General features: G+C 46.5%; 3 protein-coding genes across 3 annotated transcripts; all 3 read right to left on the reverse strand.

Moving 5' to 3' along the window:
- Positions 1-485: 485 nt before the first annotated feature.
- LOC136459225 (putative glucan endo-1,3-beta-glucosidase GVI) lies at positions 486-3,086 on the reverse strand. Its single transcript, XM_066459105.1, has 2 exons — positions 2,949-3,086; positions 486-1,808 (listed from the first exon to the last, which is right to left on the reverse strand). Exons 1-2 carry the CDS (start codon positions 3,019-3,021, stop codon positions 805-807), a joined length of 1,077 nt encoding a protein of 358 aa, XP_066315202.1. The 5' UTR covers positions 3,022-3,086; the 3' UTR covers positions 486-804.
- Positions 3,087-4,009: 923 nt separating this feature from the next.
- Positions 4,010-7,531, reverse strand: LOC136459226 (probable glycerol-3-phosphate dehydrogenase [NAD(+)] 2, cytosolic). Its single transcript, XM_066459106.1, has 5 exons — positions 6,429-7,531; positions 5,509-5,730; positions 4,853-5,100; positions 4,611-4,750; positions 4,010-4,373 (listed from the first exon to the last, which is right to left on the reverse strand). Exons 1-5 carry the CDS (start codon positions 7,069-7,071, stop codon positions 4,235-4,237), a joined length of 1,392 nt encoding a protein of 463 aa, XP_066315203.1. The 5' UTR covers positions 7,072-7,531; the 3' UTR covers positions 4,010-4,234.
- Positions 7,532-9,122: 1,591 nt separating this feature from the next.
- Positions 9,123-13,714, reverse strand: LOC136459227 (protein GAMETE CELL DEFECTIVE 1, mitochondrial-like). Its single transcript, XM_066459107.1, has 3 exons — positions 12,933-13,714; positions 9,808-9,997; positions 9,123-9,565 (listed from the first exon to the last, which is right to left on the reverse strand). The coding sequence occupies exons 1-3, from the start codon at positions 13,640-13,642 to the stop codon at positions 9,338-9,340; spliced, it is 1,128 nt and encodes a 375-aa protein (XP_066315204.1). The 5' UTR covers positions 13,643-13,714; the 3' UTR covers positions 9,123-9,337.
- Positions 13,715-26,872: the final 13,158 nt, after the last annotated feature.

Below are 26,872 nucleotides of genomic sequence, written 5' to 3' on the forward strand. Positions count from 1 at the left end.
GAGAAGTTAGAAGTTTGAAATCGTGGCTTCTCCGGCTCCTTCTCTCCTTAGTTCATTTTTTTACTCGATTTCCGAAACAGCTTCGTGCTACAGTATCCTGCCGTGTATCTACAGTATGTGAGGAGCAGGAGCCCAAGGAGCTGCGCCAAACGAGCCCACTACGCTGGCACGAGTTCGCCCACACGGCTACAGGGGTTGTGTGTGCGTGGGCGTGTCTGACTCTACACACTTCATGAAATGTGTGAGGCCGTGGCCCATATTGACGCCCAGCTCGTGGGATAAATAGGCCCGTAAATGTAGGGCCCAGTTACAAGGGTAAGAGGCCCACTTGCACGGGTAAGAGCGAAATGGTGTCGCCCGTGTATCATAGACAGCACAAATACACACGTTGATCTGTTTCAGCATTTCAGGTGCGAAGTCGTCAACTGTCGGCTGTCACGAAATTTCTGTAACGGGCACTATATATATGCAGTTATACAAACAAAGAAAATCCAGAAATTTTCTCCAAGCAGCGCATAAAAAACTATCTTAACAATACATGCAGTATTGCAGAGTTACTGACGTTGATTCATGCTTTAAGACGCACTCATATAGTCCTATGTGCAAATGCCACCAATCATCGCCGATCCAACCATTCGGTGAACCCTACTGGTACTAGCTAATAATGATAAAGCAGATCATGTCGATGCGACAGTACATAAACGGAAAAGCTAAAACACACTCGGGTCTAAATAAATTTTCTTTAAAAATGCCAATGCGTCCTTAATCCATGCAGCGTACGTAGTTCGTTGTTCGTCTACGACTCTACGAGGAAGATGCCGCCGTGAAATCGACGTGGTACACCTCGGTCATGTCCGGCTGGAACAGGCCGAAGTGCTGCTCCACGCCCTCGGGCTTCTTGTTCTCGTTGAATATGGCGAAGACGAAGGCCTCCACGGCCTTCCCGGGCCGCCGCGGCGTGCCGCGCCCGCTCCCGACGTGGCGTACCACGTTATTGACGTACGCCGCCGCGTTCCCCACGCTGGCGCCCGCGCGCCCCCCGCCCGACGGCCACCCGGTCTCCGACACCACCACCTCCAGGCCCGCCGGCGCGCCGGCCCTCTCCAGCGCCGCGTACACGGCGTCCACGATGGCGTCGAACATGTTGCCGTACGACGCCCCGCCGTCCGTCACGGTCACGGCCCCGCCCGCGCCGCCCGAGGCGGACGCGGACTGCAGCAGCGCGTAGTCGAGCGGCACCGACGACGGGTCGGCCGAGTAGGCGAAGTACGGGTACACGTTGACGAGCAGCGGCGTGGACCTGGACGCCAGGAACGACGCGATGGGCGCCAACGACGGCAGCGCCGCCTCCGAGAAGGCGCCCTGCGACGGCGGGTACGAGGACCCCAGCACGGACGTCGACACGGCCGTGGTGACCGGCACGCCGCCGTCTCCGCCGAGCCCCGCGGCGCAGAGCGCGGACTCGAGGTTCTGCATGGCCGGGAGGACGTAGGAGGCGAGGTCCCCCGGAATGACCTCGTTGCCCGCGGCCACGTAGCGGAAGCGGACGGCGCCGGCGAAGGGCTGCACGTAGGCCTGCACCCACGACGCGGCGAACGAGGGGTCGGAGGCCAGGCGGGCGAGGTCCTCGTTCAGGGTGCCGAGGACGACGCCGAGGCCTGAGCCTTGGAGCGCCGCGAGGACGGTGGTGTCCGGGTGGAACAGCCGGACGTCGGTGATGCTCCTGGACTTGCACAGCGCGATCACCTTGTCGGGGGACGGCAGGTTGTTGGCGATCATGCCATAGTTCACGCCGATGCCTTCGACTCCTGAACGACACATAACTCTTGAACAGTAAGCAGAGAACGACTGATCAAAGCATGCATGAAACTTCGAGCTGTTAAAACTAACTTAACAAAAAGGCAATGCAATTCATGCTAATTTATCCTGTTGAATCTAACCTCCTAACATGGTAGGAGTACAATACAACTCGTATCAATTTGTTGGGAGATTTCTTGCAAATTGTGTACTAGGCTGGGGGGAAATGTTCATCACTATTATTAGTATGTATGGACATGGATCCTTTGAATTCCTTGATTTCCTCTAGGGAGGAGCAGTAACTTTGAAATGGAAAGTGCACAGGTTGAAATAGAAATTGTACTTTGGATCGCTCCTTTGTAGCTATCGCCAATTAAGGCGTGCATTGCAGTACTACTACTGCTCTTCATAAGGGGCTATGTATCTCTGTTGATGTTTCACTATCATAATTGAACACATAACTTCAGATTGACAGGCAAACCAACATGGCAACAAGAACCCGTACAGAAATTAAACCAACCATGGCTAGCTGATCCATGGAGGAAGGAGACCATCTGTCAAGAGGGTTAGACGAGAGAGCCCGGCCATGCATTAACGTGAAGTCGTTCAGAACAGAACAGTGAAAGCAACCCTCCAGCAGCAGCTTATAACAAACAAAATAAAGGATGCTGTTTACTGCGTAAATGATTTCTCGACTTGGGTACAAAACAGAGGTATACAGGTAAGAGCAACAGAGCCAGAACCAGAACAGGTTGTAGTGGCTAACAATCCACGCTAAAAGGTTATCCAAAGAATAAAAGCTCTCGTGAAACGGAAAGGTACAGGTGAAAGTAGACACTAATCTTTTAATGCCTCGGCAGAACTCCTGCCGCTTCTGTTGAGAAAGAAAAGATAATAACAGAAACCAAACAGCGACAATATCTGACATTTGCAAGAATCAATTACTCGTCGAAAGAAAAAAAAATCAGCCTATGTAACGTTGGGTCTGTTCTCATGTTCCTAACAAGAAGCAACTGCACGTTCTAACTACGGCACCGTATAGGCGTATACTCAAGACAGTCAATATCGCAACACCTTGGAACAGATGGACACATAGTAAGAAGGTAAACCAAATTCACCCGCTAGCAGCTGTGAAGCGATGCGCTCATCACCTGAGAAGGACAGCGAGAGCAGCAAGCTGCAGCTGCAGGCGGAGATCCACAGAGCGGCGGCGGCCATCCTCATCGCGGTTCCTCGTCAGGCTTGGAGGAGCATCAGGCAGTTTCTTTTTTTCTGCAAAAATTTCTCTGCTTCCTTGTGAGCCTTCCACCTCCGGCACGCACGGTTCGCTATATATATGGGCGGGCCCTGCAACCACCGATTGGCCACGACCCAATAGGCCCGCGCGTGCCCGTGTGTCAGGCGGGCACCGAAACGCACGGCCTGAACGTCGCAATGCGGTTGATGCCTGATGGAAACTGCACGTCCGCCGCCGGGACTTTCCGTGCTTGGTCTGCCTCCAGATTCAGCAGGTTCGGTGCTTCGACGGGAAACTCTACTTCTCCATTATGGTCAACAACAACAATCATTTGGGATGCAATCTGCTGAAAGGAAAATTTTCCCGCGTCTTTCGTGCGTATGCCTTATTTGGACCATATAAGGATTTATATTAAAGCGAAACTTGCGAACATCTGGAATTTTGGAGAAACTTTAAAAGGTGGTCTGCTATGGTTACAGCACTCGACACATTGACTAGAGCCACTTTGACACGCAGATCGCGGAATGGTCCGATTTTGCCAACTAAACTGTGAATATCAGTGCAAATTTTACACAAAAACTGTGTCTTCCACAAGAAAAATGAAAACAGGCGTTTTACCATTTTTCATAACACGTGTGATCAAGGAGAAAAAGCTCTTCTGTTGGCAAACAAACGACACAAATTTCAAAAAAAAAACGGCCCACAAAGATGGGCCGACGCTCTTTCATTTTGCCCCACGAAAACAGTTGCGAAAATCAAATTTACCTTCTTTAATTGAAAAACAGTTTTGATGTTGGCTGACGTAGAATCACGTCAACCTTCCTACACATGTCAGCCACCCTTGCAATAATTCAGGAGTCAATTATACTTTACCAAAAAAGTTGTAGAAATTTTTTTTCGAAAAAATATGCAAATATTTTTTTTTTCTGAAAATATGCATTTAAAAATACTAAAATATGATTTAATCTAAGAAAATTCATAGATTTTTTTTTTACTCAGAAAAAATATGAAATCATTTTTATTTTCTTCCTTGAAATCATGCCCTGCATCATACAAGGCTACTAATATTTACCAAGCTAAATAAATACCTTCTCAGATTTAACTAATGTTACAACAACAATTACACCGTGCATAAACATATAGCAACTCACAAGATCGTCTAAGTTCTAACCAATAAGGGAAAGGGAAAGAAAATAACTTCTAGGTTTTGACATCTTTTGGTTGACCAAGAAGAGATGGTCGGTAGAGTGAATGGCCTTGTGCCATCTCAATTCTTTCACGCGGATCATACGTTGTCTCATCTCTTATAGCCTGAAGAATCGAATCAGCAGGACGGTCCCTGTGCATTATATGTAAACAGACCAACTCAGTCAAATATCAGAAAACCTTAGTTCACTGAATTATTTCCAAACTATTGAAACATAAAGTAGAATAGCTCGCACAAAGGCAGGGGCAGAAGGAACCATGACAATCAAGTTATCAGTATGTATGGGTTAGTAATATAGGTTACTGACATAGGTAATCCAATAAAAATGTAACTGGTGTAGAGTATGTTGAGTTGGTCTTAGGTCCTAACCTCGTGATCAAAATCCTATGTAGTGCTTTTAGGATCGGGCACATCTCAACCGGGGCAACAGATCTGTTGGCTTCTGGATGCATGACACTTAAGCTATCCTGACTAAGAAGCTCATAAAACGCTTCAACTGCAGAGACACCCTGAAATCAAATGGCAATAGGATAATTCATTACATGAACCATTTAGGCATATTCATGCAGTTCTTCGAAGTTTAGATGTCAATCAAAATTAAAAGGGCATACCTGAATGGTCCCTTTTCCTTTAATGCTGTCACCCATTTCTAATGTCAATTCGCCTTTAGCTAACTTCTGCCCATACCATGCATTACGACCTTTCAACAATGTGACATAAGTGTCAGCTAATAAGGGTCCAGCAAGTTTTTCAGGTTCTTCTTCCAGAAGGTGTGTGATGTAGATCATCTCAGATGTGCAAAGTGCAAAGTAAACGGATTTGCTGGTTGCACTCTCGTTTGTTAGTGCAGCTACCATACCTGCAAGATATCAGAATGTTCAGCAAATTAATGAAACCATAGGCCTACTTGGGGTGTCACTGAGCGCCGTGCTATGTGCATAGAATAAAGTTCACTGCACCATGCATTTCTCATCACTTATTGTCTACTGAATCTTTCTTATAAGATGCTACGGCTAACATTTTTTTAGTTTCCTTTAAGACAACACATTCATATGAAGCAGGGCATCAGAAAATTCTATGAAGCAAGGCACTGATTCAAGAACATTAATTCAAGTTGGGAGGAAACAACGAAGAATGTGGTGGGGTGGCATGTGTGGTGTTGCAAGGGTTTCTAACCCCTCGTTTTCTTCTTAATATAATGATATACGCAGCTCTCCTCCGTGTTCGAGAAAAAAAGGAAACAGTGAAAAAGACAAATAGAAATTACCAGCACCAATAGCATAGACATTTTTTAAGCCACCCATGACTTCATGAGTGATGAGATCACTGTTATCCCACACAATAAAATGAGGCTGCCTCAAAAACTTTGCAAGAGGTTTTCTCCATTTGTCAGCTCCACAAATACGTGCATTTGCATATTCTTTGTTGTAAATTTCAGAAGCAATATTAGGTCCACCAAGATAAAGAATGTTCTCCAATGGAACTCCAGCTGCATTATACCAATAGTCCATAATAAATCATACAAAGTTAAAGAGGGGAAAACAAATACTTGGATATTAGAAGGAAGCATGAAACAAATATGTATCTGATTTGATATGGATAAATATGTATGAAAACACTACAATGTTTTGTATGCAAAAACAGGAAACTAGAATATGATTCAGGTAGCGTCTGGTGAAGCCCTATCAATTGGCTCACAGGATCGCTAACGCAATAGAAAACTTAATGGACCTCAATGCAGGATGATTGGATGAACAATTAGGTTAAATGGTTAATCAAGTGTCTTTGTCAAATTGTTGAAGAAACTTATCGAGAATATCATGTGAAGTCTAGCCATAAAATGAATATGTAGATGTCTAGATGATGATTCTACAGCACTCTGCAGAGGTTATCAGGAACCATTGTTGCAATTACAACTTTCTACTGGTAGACACCAAATGAAGACAATTCCATTCACATGTGAGTTGTCTTTGACAACATAACTGAAATACTAGTTCTAATGAAATTTGAAGCGAAGACCTATAATTGCAATTGAATATTGAGGTACCAGACTGAAGAAGCTAAGGGCAGAGATCCAAATTCGATATAACCGAGGAGAGCCACAAATAAAAACAGAGCCCGGTTTGAATTCAATAAAGAAATAGCACGATTTAATGGTTAGTTAGACGAAAGGTCGAGGAACCTCACTTGCATTGCTAATCATCTGCGTGGGAGTTATGATCCGTGGCAGTGGATCCAGCGACGCCTCTATTCCCTTGGCGAGGGAGATGATGACGGGGGCAGTGATCCTCTCCTTCCAGTACCTCCCAATCTCCCCGAACACCTCCCTGGTGTCGGTGGACGGCACGCCGTTGACGACAATGTCGGCGTCCCAGACGGCCTCCTGCAGGTTTGTGACGACCTTGAGCGGGCAGAGCGGCGTGTCGATCATGTTGAGGCAGAAGCCGTCCCTGAGTATCTCGTCGGCGTAGAGCGTGCGGTCGCCGAGGCGCGCCTCGACGTACTTGAGGTAGGCGCAGCGGCGGATCAGGCGGCGCAGGACGTCCTCGCGCGCGTTGATGACGTCGAAGAGGTGCTCGGCGGTGGCGCGGTCGACGGCGCGGCCCGGGCGGCGCCAGATGCGGACCTGCGCCTTGTCGCGGAGGTGGCCGTACGCGTCCTGCAGCAGCGCGCAGAAGACGCTGCCCCAGGCGCCCGCCCCGACGCCGACGATCCGGAGCGGGTCGCCGTCCGCCTTCCCCAGCTGCCGCCGCAGCGCGTCCAGCTTCTCCTCCACCACGGCCCCGTTCGCATGGCCGTCCGGCTGGCCCAGCGCCTCCGCCCCGCCCATTGCCTTGAGCCCTTGACCTCCTCCTCCGCCTCTTCCAGTCTCGCCTCTCGCCGCAAGCAAGGCAGGTTACATTAACCCGCCCGGTCTGACTCGTTCGGCAGAAGAGACGGGGAGGGCTGGATTACGCGACGAAAGCAGAGCTATAATAACAAATCCGGGGAGACGAAGGAGCGGACGGCTTTTCTTTTAGCAGAAACGAGCTCGGATCGACGCGAATTCGGGTGGGTTTGGCCGCCGAATCGCAGCGAGGTGGCAGAAACAAAGCGACGGCCGGAGAGCCCGAGGGAGGCGGGGCTTTGCTGCCGGCTCGGCCGCCTCTGTCGCGGTTGCCGGTTGGGTTCGTGCGCCGGTACACGTCGCCTTCGCCTCGGGCTCTCGGCTCGGCCAGATCGGCGCCTGCCCAGTGCCCACGAGGGACGAGGCAGAGAACAGTGAGGTACGGCTCGGCCGTGCGAAAGCGAGTTGGTTTTACGGCGAGGTGGCATTGTGGCAGGTCCAGAGGTATTGGTGAGCAGGGGGCGGGGGCACGCGTGGGGGTTGGTGGGGTAGACCGGTTCGAGGATTTTGAATTTTGATTGATTGATGATGATGATGGATCATCACCATGGTGGGTGACGGCGGCAGATTGGGAGCTTCTGCCAGGCCAAGGCACCGGCGCCAGCTGCCCAGCTCGGCGCGGGCACGTCGGGCGTGTGGCGTGTGGCCATCACGACACAGGAAATGATGCTTCTGCAACAGTTTTTTTTACGTCATTCTAGTCTGATTTTCTCTCTTGAAGAAATTGCATGTCAGCTAAACAGAAACCGATCCACTCGCCAAAAATAAAAAAAACCCACGAAATGCTGTGCGTAAACATCGATCCGACAAAGGCGAAACTTTTTCAAAAAAAAAAAAGACAAAGGCGGAACTTGCACGAAAACAGGCAGCGTTTGTTTCCACACTCAATCAACTGCACCCTGGAGAGGTACAAGTAGGAATTTGGAGGCAATATGGTCGGGGCCCATTAGCCGCATTAAAAATGCAGAACGAACTTGATCCAAACACTGATATATCGCGAAATGATTCGGCTGCACGAGCATTGCAGCTTATTTGCAGCACCAGCAACTGTAGCTTCTCTCTGCTGGCACTGTGCGACAGGCTGTTTTTTTTTCTGCAAATAAGTTACAGCGAACAAGCTGAATTTTTATACAAGGAGCGGCATACGCCTATTTAGAGCACGGGCAATGGAGGTTAACACTCCTAATAGTTTCAGTATAAATAAAGTAGTCCATATAGACTAAGAAATATTGAGATTATTATTTACACAATGCAAACTATCATTTCTTAGGGTCTCAAGAGTGCACTCTTCTTCCATCATGTGTCGTTTTTTATTTTCTCTCCTTCTTCTGCCTGCATGGACCATCTTCTCTCCTCCTAAGCATACCTTGAGTAACTATGATAACTCTAGATCACCTACTTTTTTTTTTGCAAAATGTCATCGGATACTACATGGATTTTGGGCTACTTTTGGAGCCACCGCCACCGCGTTGGGGAAGCCCTCGCCAACCTCGCTCGTCAAGACAATGTGAGTGAATCTACAGCCAAGAACCAAGTTCCAAGAGTGGTTGATACTGATTGTACTTACTCCATTGCAACTACTCACAAGAGACACTGGATGTCCCGTTTCAGAAAACCAGAGATTTTCCAATTTCCCAAGTCGGTTAAAGTTTCGTTCACTAAATCATGTTAGCAGTTTACTACAAAGAGCACCTGCCGCTTAATTGATTACTACAAAGAGCACCTGCCACTCTAAACAAACATGAAATTAATTTTATGTTTTAAAAAAAACATGAAATTAAATTTAAGCTGAGAGTATGCCCGTGAAGCTGAAACGACACAGAACAATATTTTACACCAAGCTATTCACTGAGCGCACAAGAAAATAAATCTCGAGTTTCAGCTTATCAGAAAATGTCTATATGCAAAGTGTTTTGCCTTGCAGCTCCGGCAACGAAGCACGTGGCTTGGAAATGTTGCTCGGCAAAGTATAGAGATGGGAGGAACACCAACAGTTCAAAAGATGATTATTCAGCTGCCTAAATATGGGAAAATCATCCATGTTACAAAATACAATACTCAGCAACATCAAACCATCTACTGTACTGCGAAAACACAGGACCAATTCTGGGGGTTCCAAACAACTTCACAGTTTCAGCTTCAGCCTCCCTGGAGAATGTCAAAAGACAGTTGAGAAAATTTGAATTTCGACAAACTGAGGTTGTCCACGTCACTTGTATGGTGCAATTATCCTCCTTCGCCGTTTTGGAGTCTCCCGCTTAACATACATCTTCTCCATATCATTTAGTGGCCGGCTTGATCCATCAGGCAAGCTGATGAACTTCCAGCCCCCTCCTGCACCACGCTTTCCCTGAGAACCAAGCTTTTCGACCATGTAGCTCCATCCATTGTCTGGCCGGCGCCGGCTGTACTTGTGGCACTTAACCTCCCCTGCCACCTGCAGTCCAACATATGATTTGTTTCATCTTACCATTCAAAATTTAATTATGAAGTCATATATGCAATCCACAACAGTGAGACAGTTTCAGCTACGGTTTTTTGTGGCCATGACATAGATAAATAATAAGATCCAGGAGTGTAACTTTAACGCACATTCGCACTGAACTATAACAGATCAGATTGCTCATCAGAAACGTAAAGCAGGTCCAATAGATGATGGAGATCAAAGAAAGTGCTTGCCTTCTTCTTGTTGAATTCCAAGCGCTGAACAAATTCCTCATACAACATTTGATCTTCCTTCACTGAAATTTCATATAGAACCTCATCAGGATCTCGTGTTGTGCCATCCCAGCCCTCAGGCATCACTTTGAAGTCAGGTTTATATGGAAGGGTTGCTACATGAAATTCCCTGTCATGAGAATTGAAGAACCTGCAAGAGAAAAGAAAAGAAGGTTCAGATATTGCATACTGTTGACATTCAGAAAAATTATTACTTCCTCAGGTCAAAAGACATGTTTAGAACAACCATAAAAACAACAAACATCAATAACTTCATTTTTTTTAGTTTGGAGACACGCATGATGTGCATATTTGTATGAAAAAACACTTGCAAACTCTCATAAATTTGGAGGATTTTAAGAACATGCTCTAGAAGATATTAGTGGCCAAAGATATGCATTGAAGATCGTGCAAGTCAAACATGTATTTGTAACAAGAGGTAGTATAGCAAACAATACTGTACACATTAAGGGCGCGTTTGGATAGACGCCCTCGCATGCCTGGCCATAAATTGGTCATTGACCGTAGGCAGGATAATAGTTTGGATCCCAGCCACGTTTCGGCTTGCTCAGCACCACATGGCCAATGTGCAGTTCACTTTGCAGCCAACGCGCAGCCCGATTCCTGGGCCGCTGATTCGGGCACCTAAATTTGGCTAGCCAACTAATAGTTAGGGCACAGAACAGCAGCAACCAAACGTGCCCTAATTGCATATGTTGATATCATTTAGAATAAAAAAGGGAAAACGGTGTTTTTGCCCCTGTCCGGAAGCTCAATTGTGATTTTACCCTTATTTTTTCAACTTTGTAATTTTACCCCTGTTATTTTGAAACGAAGGAGCCGTTTGCCCTTGGTTTGGATGTCCGTTATTTAGGGGCTGATTAAACGATTTAAAAAAAATAAAACACATAAAATCAAATGCGAAATGACTGAAATGCCCCTTCCTCTTCATTCTTATCCGCTTGTTCTCTTCGCTGCTATCTGCTCGCGACAGCGAGTCCGGGTGGCAACGGCGGCGTCCCTGGCTTCTCTTCCCCGACGCAGACAGGTGAGGCCTCCCCGGCGCGGGATCTGGCGAAGTCCCTCCCCGGCGTGGATCTAGCGAAGCCCCTCCCGACGCAGGCAGGCGAGCCCTTCCCGGCACGGATCCGGTGCAGGCAGGCGAGCCCTCTCGTGCGGCTTCTCTCCCCGGTCCGCCGCTCGGACGAGGCCCTTAACCGGCGTGGATCCGGCATCCCTCCCTGGCCCGCCGCTCGGACGAGTCTCCCACGCGCGACGCTGGTGCGGTGGCAGCAAACAGAGGGCGGGGCAGGGGCCGGTGGCGTGGCGTGGCGGGCGGTCGAGCGGCCGCGTGCAAGGAGGGCGCCGCGGTCTCGTGCGGTGCTGGATGCGGCTCCCGACGGCGCCTGGCCGCGGCTCCCGATGGCGCCTGGCAGCGGGTCTCTGCGCCGCCTCCTCCCCTCCTTCCTCCGCTCCTCCTCCCCACACAAGCTCCCATGCCCAGACCGCAGAAGCAGAGGAAAGTGGAGGCGTCGCGTTCGGACGGCGCCGCCGACTCGGCGATCGTGCTGGTGCTGCCTACGACCCGGAGCCGTCGCCCTCCCGCGCCCGCGCACGCGCCGATGGCGAGGAGCCACCACGGGGCCGACCTGCCGACTCGTGCACGCGGCTGCGAGCCTGCCCTTGCCTTCCCCACGGCTGTGCCAGTGCCCTGGACTGCCGCCGTTTTTCTTGATGCCGTGGACCGCCGCCGTTGCCAACTTCCCGCCGCCAAGAACCGGCCAACCGAGTTCACGGCGTCGCCTTGGTGCTGTAGAGCCGCCCTGCTCGCGCTTTCATGGACCGGAGCACGAGATCGAGAGCTGCCCGTGCGCTATCCACGCGCCTCCCCTGGCGGCGTTCGCGTCCTCGGCACAGCGCACAGGCGGTCCGGCCCCGCTCCCTGCGCGCCCCGTCCCCGTACCCCCAGCAGCCACAGCCTGACCCTGCGCCCCAGCGGCTAGGCCCCAGCACCGCATCTCCGGTGGCCACGCCATGGCCGGACGGTCGACCCCGCGCCGCGCGCAACCGAGCCTCGGCCAGACAGGGGCAAAATCACAATTAGGCATAAAAACAAGGGGCAAAATCGCATGGGCATTCATGTCTTTTGTACAAAGTTTAACACCGTTAGGGGTGGATGACGGAGCAGGGGCAAACTGGTGCTTCGTGAATGGCACAGTAGGGGTAAATTCACAAAGTAAAAAAAATAGGGGCAAAATCACAATTTCGATACAAAACAAGGGTACAAACGCAAGAGCCCCAATAAAAAATACAAGGAAAGATACTCGTGGCACATCAATCACATGCAATTACCTCTACACAATCTTAATATTTAAAATGGCTACGGTTAGAAAATGCAGATTTATCTTCCACAATGACATATTGACTATCACTTCTCATTTGAGAAATACAAAGAATAAATATACTGGAGCTGTTGATATGACGATATCTATCAAGCACTAATGACGAAACGCACATGTATATCACATGAGAAATGAAACGCTGCAGAAAACCAATACATCCATTAACAACTCCACAATATGATCAGATATGTACGGTTTGTACAGAGACATTTAAAAAAAATATTTTGACAAGATCAAACTCATCAAGTTTTTATATATGTCAAATATCTAACTGAGTGCACCTCATACCCTGAAAAGAATTTGTCAATCACTTCATTTCTTTGACTACACATCTAATCATATATTCAAGACAGACAGCATCCATTTCGAAACAGAGATACAGGTTTGTTTTCCTTCAATGGTTTAGTTCTAAGTTCTAACCTAAGCCTTGCAAGTGTGGTTACGGTTTGGAGCAGTTGATAATTCCATCGATGGAAATTTGCATGGTGCAACAATTCAGTGTCCTTACTCTCTTTGCATTTCTAACAAATTGATGTCTTCAACCGATACCCAAAAGAGTTTATGTATGTTTCTAGCTTATTTAACACTTTCAGTTTTTCCTGAACTTAAACAGGCCTAAACTATAAGAACCTGGACTATTTATATAAAAACAGAAAACCAAATCAAACGAACTATTTGACGTACTCTGGGCAGCTGTCGAGCAGGATTTCGATGGAGTCGTCGAGCGGCTGGTCCCTCTTCCTCTCCTCTTCCTCCTCCATCTCCTTGAGCCAGAGGATGGCGTGCACGCGCTGTCGCATGACGCGGAAGTCCTTGGCGAGCCGCTCCACGGTGTAAGTCGCCGGGTCCTCCTTGTGCAGCCGGTACATCTCCTGCTTCTCCGAGTCCTTGAGGTACGAGCCCCGAGCGCCCGGCTCCCGCACCTGCTTCAGCAGCGCACAAGTCTCCCGCATCCGGTCGTCCCATGAATCCACGAACGTCTTCGCCTCGACATTGCTACGCTCCAGGTCCCGGATCATCTCGTCCCACTCGTCCATGGAGCGAACGGCCGCCCGCACACGGGAGACGGGCGCGGACTGAGAAGGGACCGGGTGGCCGACGGAAGGCGAAGGGACCGGGCGGCCGACGGAGGGCGAGGATCCGTCGAAGTGGTCCTTGGTGAGGCCGGTGGACCAGGTGGAGCCCCATTCATCCCCACCCCCGCCCCCGCCCTCGCCGCTGCCTCCTCCGGGGAAGGAGGAGGCGCCCCATTCGTCCCCACCCCCGCTGCCCCCGGAAAAGGAGGCCGAAGAGAGGAGGCGGAGGAGGGAGGAGATCCGAGAGGACGCGGCCGCGGCGGCGGCCGGCGGCGCAGGGAGGTGGCCATGGAGGAGGGTTTTGCGGAGGACGAACATTTTGGGATTCCGCTGGCTCGAGTGGGCTGTTGCCCTTCCGCGGTTTCAATGGTAGGCGAGTTGCCTGGGCAGAGCGAATCATACAGAGGCCTGGCCTGGCCTGGGCGGCCCAGTTAATTTGGTCCACATCAAATTGCTTGGTGCTGTAGAACTTAAAAGTCAAGCTATGCTTTCTCCCACTATTTATGGAATAATTCATGTTAAAGTCCCTATCTCTGACTGTAGTAAACTTGTTTATCGAACGTTAGTTTCAGATTTTTTTTTTTACAAAGGATTTTACTACAGCCTGCGCGTGCAGTTTTGAACGATCCTGACTGCACATTACCTTTTTGGTAAGCTGCTTCCGCTCCTTTCTTTTTTTTAGCTAAGTTACTACCGTTACACCATAACTAGAAGCAGCTCAATTAACCTAACTGCTCATCCCCTAATTAACCTGTGGTCGTCCAAGTCGTAACGCAAGCATCCGCTCGTATCTGTACGCGCGCGCCGCACATGACGCCATCAGCGAGCAGCGATGATCCCTATGGCATCTGACGCCGCCGCACATGCGGCTGCCGGGTCCCACCGTGTGGACGGAGACTGTAACACCCCAGGTGTTTGTCATCAGTTAAGCAATGGGTTTGAGCTAAAACATGGTATATTAAGTAATGATGAAGATGTCAAGGTCAAACCTATAGAAACGAGCCCCAACCTAAACTTGGAGATTGCACCTTTGCTCGCCTATAGACCCCTTTTCAAGATATATGCTTGGGTGGTGTTATTGGAATATCTTCGTGTGTCTCACATCAATAACCACCTATATTGATCCGTGGAAAAGTTTCGTTAAGTTTGGAATCAAGAAGTCATATGAAATGGCGAGTTATGTCGTTGCTTGAATTATTTATAAAGTAAAGGGAATTCTCGATCATCAACCAAACCTTGCAACCTTGCCCAAATGACTCTAGATTAACTCTACAACAAAAGTCATGAAAGGTTCATGTTGAGCAAATGCCAAGAAAATGCCACAATGGGTCACAACGGATAATTTAAGCTTTATCGTGGTCCTTCTTTGATCAAAGTAGAACTATAGCTTCTGCACCTGTTATGAAGTTGGGCCTTTAATAAAAGTTGAAGTTTGAGTGGAGTAGAACAAACTTTGTTTTTGGACACAGAGCCAGATCAACTTGGAACTAAGTCAAATCGAGGCTCGAACTTTGAGTTGACAGCTGTTTTCAGTACTTAGAAAATTTTCTAAGTCTGGAATCCATTGTCATCGCTGTTGGCATTCCGCGTTCTCCGAAATTCATTAAGCAACTTGAGTTGGTCCAAAAAGAGAAGTTGAAGGTTATACTATGGAGAAGAGCATGCAAAAAGTTGCACTGAGTTTGACCGAGTTTTGACCTCCGAAAGTGAATTTCCGTGACCATTATCAAGGCGCTGACACTGACAGTTTGTGGCCTAATTACCCGCTGTTGAGGAGCTCTAATGACCTTGGTCTCTAAATGAAAAATGAAGAGCAGTTCATGGGCTACAAACTTCATTTTTGGCCCAAGGACTGGTTCGGCCTGGAAGTGGCCCAAATTGGCTCCCCACGTCGCCCTCACCGGTGCCCGCCACCTGTTCGACCGCTTGCCGACGTGGTCGCCGCGCATGGACACCACGCGCCCACCTCCTCGCCGCGTGTCCCGGCCGCCCTGCCGCGCCCCTGCTGCTCCATAATGGAGGCCGAGCTATCCCAGACGCTCTCCACTCCTCCCTGCTCTCCTCCTCCCTCGCCCTCTGCGCTGCACGCGCGCGCCAGAGCGCGCCCGCCATGGACGCCGCCGCCGAGCTCCGCGGTCACTGCGTTCCCGCTACTCCGCGCCTCTCCACTCCTCCTGAGGACTACCAGCAGCTTCGCCGCCATCTCCTTCACGTCGTGCTCGGGCTCGCCGTCGCAAACCGCCACCGTGGCCATGGAAGCTCCGGCCGCCGCCGCTGCAGCCGCCGCCCGCGCGTGGCCAAGCCGCCGTGGGCCACCTCGGGCCGAGCCGAGGCCTCCGGCGGGTGCGTAAGGGCCCCCTAGTGCTCCCCCGCCCCTCAGCCGCCGACGACGTGCCTTCTCCGGCCGAATTCCGCGAGCTCCGACGGCCTCCCCTGCTCAAATCTCGTCAGGGACCTCCTGCTAGAATTCGACGAAGTTCAGGGTCCTAACTGCGAAGTCAGTGACTCATGTGAATAGTACCATAAGGACTGGTTTGTAATTATTTTGCAAGAACTTTAGAAATTCATAGTAAATCGTAGAAAATTCGTAAAATAGTAAATGAGGACTTTTTGGAATCCTTGTAAAATTGTCTATGCAGTGGATCTATAATATGGCATGTTTTAGTTTAAATACTTTGCGGTAAAAATAGAATTGTGTAGTAAGGTTGTAATGCTAGTTGAATTTGTTATTTTTCATAACTGTAGATCTAGGGCTCCAAATGAAGTGAAATTTTTGTGGCATGCTACTCATATGATAGTTGATGTGTGGTAAAAATTTCATGAGTATTGGATGAAGTATGAGTGAGTTATTGGTTTATCTTGCTCTCACATGATTTCTTGCTTTAGCAACTTGTCTTTTTCATAGAGGTTGCTATACATATTCAAATGGAGTGAAATTTGTACAGTATACTATTGAGAGGATAGGTGAGCCACTGTAATTTTTATAGAATTTATTGTATACTTTTGGTATATGTTCATTAAGTCACCTTGTTATCTAAAATAAATTAAGAAATGCATTAAAAGAATTTATTTGGTCATGGACACTAGGTTTTCTGGTGTTCTTTAGTCATGTGTGACATGTTGGTAAAGTTGGTTTTGCCTAATTATGTGTTTGCAACATAAGTTAATATTTATTTTCTTGCAAATGTGGTTTCCGGACAGATCTGGGAACCTAGCAAAGTTCTTTATGATAATGTGCTTTGTTGTGAAACTTGTTTATACAAAAGTTGTAGATAATTCATGTATCTAGCTGCTGTTAACATTTGGTGGTATTTGGCTTTGTGGTTTAAGAGTTATAGCTGTTTAAAGTTGGGTTTCAGAAATGGCTGTTTTCTGTCAATTGTAGACCAGTTTCTGTAAATGGATATATTTGACTTAGTTAACTTGAGAATTATGCTAAGATGATTTAATATGAATTGTAGAAAATTTCATAAGCTTTCCATAATGTCTTCTTGCAAGTCATTTGGATTTGTATAACTCCAGTTATAGCTAAATCTTGTAGCTGCTGTTTGCATGTCCAGAAATTGACAGATTCCAATTATAGTTGTTTGCTTGTATATTGCTAAGTGTGGCTTTGTTGGTGATCAAGTTATGATACTGGTGACCTTGTTAAACTTGTGTCATGCTTGATGTGCTTGCTCTCTATAGTTAGTTGTGTGATGTTAGTTAAATAGCTATCGGTGTCTATGTCTTGCATAATCTTGTGTTTGTCTTAAATGCTTATGTGTGATGCATCTTGTGTTACCATTCATCACATTTATACACATGCATATTGCATCTCATCTAGGTACGCTAGATGAACCACGTGAAGGATGCGATGTTGGAGCCAAACCCGAAGACGGTGTTTGATGGATCTGTCCCGAAGATGGAAGGACTAAGCGAGTGCTAGGACCGGAGACGTCACCAGGACGGTGCAAGCTAACTGAACTGACTTGTGTCGGATCCCAGGCAAGCCCCGGAGCATTATAAGTCTCCTAATTTATAAAAGCAATTCTTTCTATATATGAGTTATATATTGTTGCATTAAGTTGTAGGAGTTGATTGAAACCGTTGATGCAGTTATTACTATCCTTGCCTACCTTATTACCTTTTTACCCTGTTAGGTCAGGATCGAATAACTGCTTAGCCTTGCTTAGACCGGTAGCGATCGGTGATATTCGGTCACCTACATTATAGGTGGTTACTGGAAGAATTTAGCTATGGAAAGAATGATATCCTGGAATTAACCATGTGTGATGGATAATTGGAGACCGGACGGAAAAAGTTGGAGGCAACCAGACAGGGTTCTGGGGTGCTGTTAGTTTCCGTCTGTGTCGATTAAGGACCGACCGTTGTTGGGCCTCGAGTCATGTTGAACGCATGCCTTACATTTAGCTGGCCGGATAAAGTACCTTCCGACCGCGAAGCTGGGAGATTTTTCGGGCCGGGTAGATTGCCCGCAACGCACTGTGCCGGAGCAGGTGTGGTAGGACACGGGGGCGGGATGATAAGGCCAAAGTGCAGTCGGTCGGCCCCCGGGTACATGTGGTTCCTGGCAAACTCGAGATTCCTGGAAAGTTGACTCGGTGATCAATATCTCACTTTAGCGGGTGAGTGAGGTTTGTGTAAGGAATAAATCACCAGCTGGTTAGGAATCGATTCGAATCGCCATCGCTCCTGGATAGTGAGCACTTGACTCGAGTTACTTCATCGTAGTAATCATTATGGAACAATGATGGTTATCTGGATGGTACGGGATATGCTAAATCTAAATTGGTAACTGGATGTTATTGGTTAACCAAGTGATTGCTATAGTACAGGTGCTTACCTAGATGGATAGGTTATAATAAAGATGATGCAAAGTATTTACAAATGGTTTATTCATGATAACATATGCTTTTCGCAAACGAGTCAGCTAACCCACTAAAGAAAGCCATGCATAATCCTTGGTGTCACTTTATTTCTGGTTTACGACGGGTAAGTCTAGCTGAGTACATTCGAGTACTCAGGGTTTATCCCACCTTGTTGCAGGTGGTGTTCTTGACCTGTTGATGATGGTGGCTAACCACCGGTGGGCTCGGTGATTCTATACTTACTTCTCATCTATATGCTTTTGTCGGATGATGTCACTTATGCTAGCACTATATTTGGAACTTATATTAATGTAATCATTTGAAAGCTATGTTGTTTTCACTAAGCAGTTTTGAAACCCAAACTTGTACTATTATTTGTTAACCCCTTTGTAATATTATTTCCGTTGCAACTCGATGTATGTGATGTGTATTTGCTTAATCACGCGATCTTGGTTGTGATGTTGATTTACCGAGGTCTTTCGGGACACTCGACGGACTACCGGGTTTATATGAGTGAAAGTATGGGTGTGTCAACGTGTTAGCGGGGACAACCGTACTTGATCTTGTATAAATTGGGCGGTTCTGTCATAGCTGGTATCAGAGCATGGTTAAGCATAATACTGTCATGTACGTCATTTTAAAAGCCAAGTTTTGGTTTTAAAAAGTCTATTTTAACTAAAACTTTAGCTACAGGCAAATTTGTCAAAACTTATTTGTAAAACTATGCTAGCGACATCTTCCTTTATGCCCAGTTAAGGACTATTAGGTGGCTATCTAAGTACTAACTTTGGGGGATGTACCTTATTGCAATTTTTACTTTCGTCGTCCATACGGCGTGCTATTGTATGGATGTCATTCACTTGAATGGTAATGTATGGATCAATTGCCTCTACGTCCAGGTAAGTGTGAGTTGTGAGAGCATGACCGTCCAACTATCGGTCTAGGGGAGAGTTAGCTGTGGTTACTGGAATATTTACATGTTACACACATGATATATGAAGGTACTTAATTGTGGGTATATCTATCGGGTAGCTATGGATACCGAAGTATATATATCTGGGGATGTATATATGGAAAGTATCTTAGTTTACTGCCTTCATTATGTGCTTATTTATCTCTTATGGGAATGGGCTGCAATGAATTTACCTGCAGGTACGCTAACCACGAATGCGTAGATTGAATGTAGCTGACGACTAGCTATATATCGAGAGAGTACGTATTATGCCACCGACATAGAACGTGATTGCCACCTTAGGCTGGCAATTTCGTGAGGACGAATAGGACGAGCATGCATCATGATTGTGCTTGTGCATAAATATGCTTCCCTTCCTTTGTTCTAAGTACTAAGTAACTTGTGATCGATGTATTGCACTATCTTCCTTGTGTGGAGTTAAACAAGAATGCCTTGTTCCATGTTGCTTGAATAGGATGTGCTTGAGAAAAGTGTGTGCTTAGCCTTGCTAGAAATAATTGTGGTTACATGCTTAACCTATAATGTCCTCTAGTTTAGCCAAGTGGTGGGTATGTATGCTTGTTATCTAATTAGTGCCATAGTTATCATCCTTTTGTCCTCGGTAAGCATACGAGTGTTGGAGAGCGCTATCTTAGAACCACATCCAAGTTTTGGTAATCACTTGGTGGACACAAGACGTATATGGAAATTTGGCAAGAAGTCCCCTGCTCAGTTGTCTTTGGCAATTAAGCTATGCTCTCTTGCGTTGTGTTTTGATTTTCGGATCCCCTGCTTGTTGACTCCTAACCTTGTGACTACCTTTGTTTGCTATCCCTCCTTCGCATAGTGCTTGCTCCTATGCAACCCAATTTGTGCCATATGAGATTTCTTGTAGGTTATATGTTCAGTAATGGTGCCACGATTAGCGATCTATGGTGCCGCGATGAAACCGAGAGCCTCCTGTGGGCGCGCACACAAGGTTGTGCTGCTCGGCACGCGCTGGTATCGAGGTTTCTAGTCATGATCCATTACAGAACTGCACCGATATGTTATTCTCACTTGAGCTCTTCCTTGGTTATCTCTCCTTATCATGTCAAGAGTTATATATGTCGAACTAGATGCAATAGGACTCCCTTGTGAAGTCGTCCAACGGTTAACCTTTGAAGAGCAGGTCACTAATAGGAACCTAAACAGATTGCAAGAGGGTAGACAAGTGACTCTACTCGACGTGACTGTCCCTGTAATGACGTCGATCATCTAGTGAGCAACTTATGTCATTTTCATTGGATCAGAAAGGTGCACCACACTTAAGGTTGAACAAGTTATCAGTCGGAAGGTAAATGGACTAGGATATTATGTGATGTAGTAGGTCACCTAGTGCTCATGAGCTTCCTGTCCAAGTCTTGAACTTTATGTGCAAGGTGATCAACCAACCTTCTTTGGTGTGACCCCTTTCTGCTGACTTTAATGGCGACCATCTGTAGGCTTCGACCACAATTTTTATTATCAAGAGTGAAGATTTGGAACATTTTTAGTGTTGAGGGACAACTGATTTGTTACCAGTAGGAAAGTTAGTCTTCAGTTAGGTAACAACTATTTGATAACTATGAAGGCCAAATCTCACAGGACAATGTTGATCAAGGAAATAGCAAACCTGGCCCCGCAATGCAAGTGCTACTTCTTCTCCAAATATGCTATCAAGTCAATTCCATCTTGGACAATCACGTATATAGTACAAGACGCTGTATCGGCTAGGTAGGAGCTAGCGAAAGCACGTCCCTAGTTTTAGTCAGCATCTTTGTGCCCCAAGGTGCCAATTACACATGTGTCCGGACTCTATTGGATGAAGTGCCGAAGAATATATAGGAATGGTTCCTTGTCAATGTAGAAATGCCCTACATGTGGAATAATGTTTTGTGCCATACGAAAACAGCCACAAGTCCAATGCTTGTGCATCGTCAAGTTGGTATCTAGATCAACGGCGAAAATTGTTACCAGAGAAGCATGTAAGAAAAACTCTAGCCTCCATCCTTAGCTAGGGAAAGGCTGCTGCTACTATGAGAAAAGTAGAGAGTGCAAAACACACACCTCAATGTGTGAAGCAAAGAAAAGGGAGAACACAAAATCTGTCCAGATTTTGTGGCACTAAACCGGTTATCTTCCAGCCGGCGATTAGCGACTCAAACGAAGTTGAATTGACCCCAAACTTGGTGATCTCATTCTTTGCTTAGGACCCTTCAATGTCCTAAGTTGGTTTGAGTATTAGTTGAGTAAAACATCGGATTTGAGAGATACCTTGTTGGCTCGGTTACTGCCATTTTAGAACACAACAGTTTTGGTAGAGGAATTGTTTGGATGGTCAAACGGTGTTTGGTTGAGTTGAATTTTGGTGAGTAGTTAGAAGACCCATGGATCTACATGGCCACCAAAATTTGTGTATATTGGAGTAGTAGTTTGTGAGATATGAATATAAAACAAAAGGGTACAGAATCTGCAATTTTGCTATGACTGCGTTCATCATTTGCATTAGACGGTTGTGTTTGTCATTCTGGCCAAGGAATTACAACTTGTAGGTGTATTGCTGATTAGACAACCCTCCATACCCTTAAGAAGACTAATTGCACCCCTATGTGCCTTGCCTTTGCCCTCTTAGATCAGCAATGCGTGAGCAGTCAAGGTGTTCTAGAAGTCAAAATTTTGCCCTTGCAATTCAAAAGCGATTGGAAAGGTGTCTAACCATATATTTTCTTGGATTATGGTTTTTGAGATATTGATTGGCCTTAGAATGGAAGCCTCGACGACAAATGTAGTAAGAAGCTGGTTTTGCTATGATGCAAGTCAACCCAACTTGCTGTGCAACTGCACCACGAATGCAATTTGTACTTAACCTGCTTGGTAGTGAACCAGTCCCTAGTTTTGTGATTACTTGCAATTTGTGTTGTCCTCCAAGCTTCGCTAACATCCTTCTGCGTCAATGGTTCTCTAATGCTGACATGCCTTTGGTGCCTTATATGTGTTTTTATCCAAGAGGTTGCATCAGATTCAACCCAGATCACTGTTGCAACTTGGATACGAAGGCTCCCTAAGGAATGATCATCGAGAACGTTGAGCCGACAGAGTCAGCTACTATGTTTACCACTCACTCAGCAGACTCAAACCATACAATATTGTTATCAAAGAAAGAGCACTGCGCACATGGAACATTATGTAGCTTTCCATCAGTTGACATCTAAGTGATTGCACCGCTACAACCAGTTTGGATATTGGTTAACTAGCTACTCATACCCTCAAAGGACGTTTACCCGTTTATGATCACATCCTTTATGAGAAGTTGTGCTCAAGCCACTTTAATAGAGAACTGCTTTTCAAACCTTGGGAGCAAATATAGCACCGTTGCAAGGAATATCCGTCAACCGACGGTGGTCTAGTGCAAAGTCCATATGGTCTATGCTATATCCACTTGGGAAGTAGATGCTGCAAGTATTTAGTCTACGTTTGTATCGCTCTTCGTACATCAAGGACGAAGTACGTAGGACATTGCTATCTTGGATTCCTCCCAAAGTAACAATACTTCATGAAGGCCGAAGAAGGAAATTCTTCAGACAACAGCTTACGACGAAGAGCAAGTATCAGAAAGTGTCATGACCAAATTAGCTTCTCTAATGCTCCGAAGTTAAGTAGCCTAATGCTATCACTAATGTTGGAAACTGGATGACATGTTTCTCTTCCCTTAAAAGTCTTTCGCATCGAATCTCGGGACGCGATTCCTTTAAGGGGGGAGGGCTGTAACACCCCAGGTGTTTGTCACTAGTTAAGCAATGGGTTTGAGCTAAAACATGGTATATTAAGTAATGATGAAGATGTCAAGGTCAAACCTATAGAAACGAGCCCCAACCTAAACTTGGAGATTGCACCTTTGCTCGCCTATAGACCCCTTTTCAAGATATATGCTTGGGTGGTGTTATTGGAATATCTTCGTGTGTCTCACATCAATAACCACCTATATTGATCCGTGGAAAAGTTTCGTGAAGTTTGGAATCAAGAAGTCACATGAAATGGCGAGTTATGTCGTTGCTTGAATTATTTATAAAGTAAAGGGAATTCTCGATCATCAACCAAACCTTGCAACCTTGCCCAAATGACTCTAGATTAACTCTACAACAAAAGTCATGAAAGGTTCATGTTGAGCAAATGCCAAGAAAATGCCACAATGGGTCACAACGGATAATTTAAGCTTTATCGTGGTCCTTCTTTGATCAAAGTAGAACTATAGCTTCTGCACCTGTTATGAAGTTGGGCCTTTAATAAAAGTTGAAGTTTGAGTGGAGTAGAACAAACTTTGTTTTTGGACACAGAGCCAGATCAACTTGGAACTAAGTCAAATCGAGGCTCGAACTTTGAGTTGACAGCTGTTTTCAGTACTTAGAAAATTTTCTAAGTCTGGAATCCATTGTCATCGCTGTTGGCATTCCGCGTTCTCCGAAATTCATTAAGCAACTTGAGTTGGTCCAAAAAGAGAAGTTGAAGGTTATACTATGGAGAAGAGCATGCAAAAAGTTGCACTGAGTTTGACCGAGTTTTGACCTCCGAAAGTGAATTTCCGTGACCATTATCAAGGCGCTGACACTGACAGTTTGTGGCCTAATTACCCGCTGTTGAGGAGCTCTAATGACCTTGGTCTCTAAATGAAAAATGAAGAGCAGTTCATGGGCTACAAACTTCATTTTTGGCCCAAGGACTGGTTCGGCCTGGAAGTGGCCCAAATTGGCTCCCCACGTCGCCCTCACCGGTGCCCGCCACCTGTTCGACCGCTTGCCGACGTGGTCGCCGCGCATGGACACCACGCGCCCACCTCCTCGCCGCGTGTCCCGGCCGCCCTGCCGCGCCCCTGCTGCTCCATAATGGAGGCCGAGCTATCCCAGACGCTCTCCACTCCTCCCTGCTCTCCTCCTCCCTCGCCCTCTGCGCTGCACGCGCGCGCCAGAGCGCGCCCGCCATGGACGCCGCCGCCGAGCTCCGCGGTCACTGCGTTCCCGCTACTCCGCGCCTCTCCACTCCTCCTGAGGACTACCAGCAGCTTCGCCGCCATCTCCTTCACGTCGTGCTCGGGCTCGCCGTCGCAAACCGCCACCGTGGCCATGGAAGCTCCGGCCGCCGCCGCTGCAGCCGCCGCCCGCGCATGGCCAAGCCGCCGTGGGCCACCTCGGGCCGAGCCGAGGCCTCCGGCGGGTGCGTAAGGGCCCCCTAGTGCTCCCCCGCCCCTCAGCCGCCGACGACGTGCCTTCTCCGGCCGGATTCCGCGAGCTCCGACGGCCTCCCCTGCTCAAATCCCGTCAGGGACCTCCTGCTAGAATTCGACGAAGTTCAGGGTCCTAACTGCGAAGTCAGTGACTCATGTGAATAGTACCGTAAGGACTGGTTTGTAATTATTTTGCAAGAACTTTAGAAATTCATAGTAAATCGTAGAAAATTCGTAAAATAGTAAATGAGGACTTTTTGGAATCCTTGTGAAATTGTCTATGCAGTGGATCTATAATATGGCATGTTTTAGTTTAAATACTTTGCGGTAAAAATAGAATTGTGTAGTAAGGTTGTAATGCTAGTTGAATTTGTTATTTTTCATAACTGTAGATCTAGGGCTCCAAATGAAGTGAAATTTTTGTGGCATGCTACTCATATGATAGTTGATGTGTGGTAAAAATTTCATGAGTATTGGATGAAGTATGAGTGAGTTATTGGTTTATCTTGCTCTCACATGATTTCTTGCTTTAGCAACTTGTCTTTTTCATAGAGGTTGCTATACATATTCAAATGGAGTGAAATTTGTACAGTATACTATTGAGAGGATAGGTGAGCCACTGTAATTTTTGTAGAATTTATTGTATACTTTTGGTATATGTTCATTAAGTCACCTTGTTATCTAAAATAAATTAAGAAATGCATTAAAAGAATTTATTTGGTCATGGACACTAGGTTTTCTGGTGTTCTTTAGTCATGTGTGACATGTTGGTAAAGTTGGTTTTGCCTAATTATGTGTTTGCAACATAAGTTAATATTTATTTTCTTGCAAATGTGGTTTCCGGACAGATCTGGGAACCTAGCAAAGTTCTTTATGATAATGTGCTTTGTTGTGAAACTTGTTTATACAAAAGTTGTAGATAATTCATGTATCTAGCTGCTGTTAAAATTTGGTGGTATTTGGCTTTGTGGTTTAAGAGTTATAGCTGTTTAAAGTTGGGTTTCAGAAATGGCTGTTTTCTGTCAATTGTAGACCAGTTTCTGTAAATGGATATATTTGACTTAGTTAACTTGAGAATTATGCTAAGATGATTTAATATGAATTGTAGAAAATTTCATAAGCTTTCCATAATGTCTTCTTGCAAGTCATTTGGATTTGTATAACTCCAGTTATAGCTAAATCTTGTAGCTGCTGTTTGCATGTCCAGAAATTGACAGATTCCAATTATAGTTGTTTGCTTGTATATTGCTAAGTGTGGCTTTGTTGGTGATCAAGTTATGATACTGGTGACCTTGTTAAACTTGTGTCATGCTTGATGTGCTTGCTCTCTATAGTTAGTTGTGTGATGTTAGTTAAATAGCTATCGGTGTCTATGTCTTGCATAATCTTGTGTTTGTCTTAAATGCTTATGTGTGATGCATCTTGTGTTACCATTCATCACATTCATACACATGCATATTGCATCTCATCTAGGTACGCTAGATGAACCACGTGAAGGATGCGATGTTGGAGCCAAACCCGAAGACGGTGTTTGATGGATCTGTCCCGAAGATGGAAGGACTAAGCGAGTGCTAGGACCGGAGACGTCACCAGGACGGTGCAAGCTAACTGAACTGACTTGTGTCGGATCCCAGGCAAGCCCCGGAGCATTATAAGTCTCCTAATTTATAAAAGCAATTCTTTCTATATATGAGTTATATATTGTTGCATTAAGTTGTAGGAGTTGATTGAAACCGTTGATGCAGTTATTACTATCCTTGCCTACCTTATTACCTTTTTACCCTGTTAGGTCAGGATCGAATAACTGCTTAGCCTTGCTTAGACCGGTAGCGATCGGTGATATTCGGTCACCTACATTATAGGTGGTTACTGGAAGAATTTAGCTATGGAAAGAATGATATCCTGGAATTAACCATGTGTGATGGATAATTGGAGACCGGACGGAAAAAGTTGGAGGCAACCAGACAGGGTTCTGGGGTGCTGTTAGTTTCCGTCTATGTCGATTAAGGACCGACCGTTGTTGGGCCTCGAGTCATGTTGAACGCATGCCTTACATTTAGCTGGCCGGATAAAGTACCTTCCGACCGTGAAGCTGGGAGATTTTTCGGGCCGAGTAGATTGCCCGCAACGCACTGTGCCGGAGCAGGTGTGGTAGGACACGGGGGCGGGATGATAAGGCCAAAGTGCAGTCGGTCGGCCCCCGGGTACATGTGGTTCCTGGCAAACTCGAGATTCCTGGAAAGTTGACTCGGTGATCAATATCTCACTTTAGCGGGTGAGTGAGGTTTGTGTAAGGAATAAATCACCAGCTGGTTAGGAATCGATTCGAATCGCCATCGCTCCTGGATAGTGAGCACTTGACTCGAGTTACTTCATCGTAGTAATCATTATGGAACAATGATGGTTATCTGGATGGTACGGGATATGCTAAATCTAAATTGGTAACTGGATGTTATTGGTTAACCAAGTGATTGCTATAGTACAGG

This window comes from Miscanthus floridulus, chromosome 6 (assembly GCF_019320115.1).
Source record: "Miscanthus floridulus cultivar M001 chromosome 6, ASM1932011v1, whole genome shotgun sequence".
NCBI lineage: Eukaryota > Viridiplantae > Streptophyta > Magnoliopsida > Poales > Poaceae > Miscanthus > Miscanthus floridulus.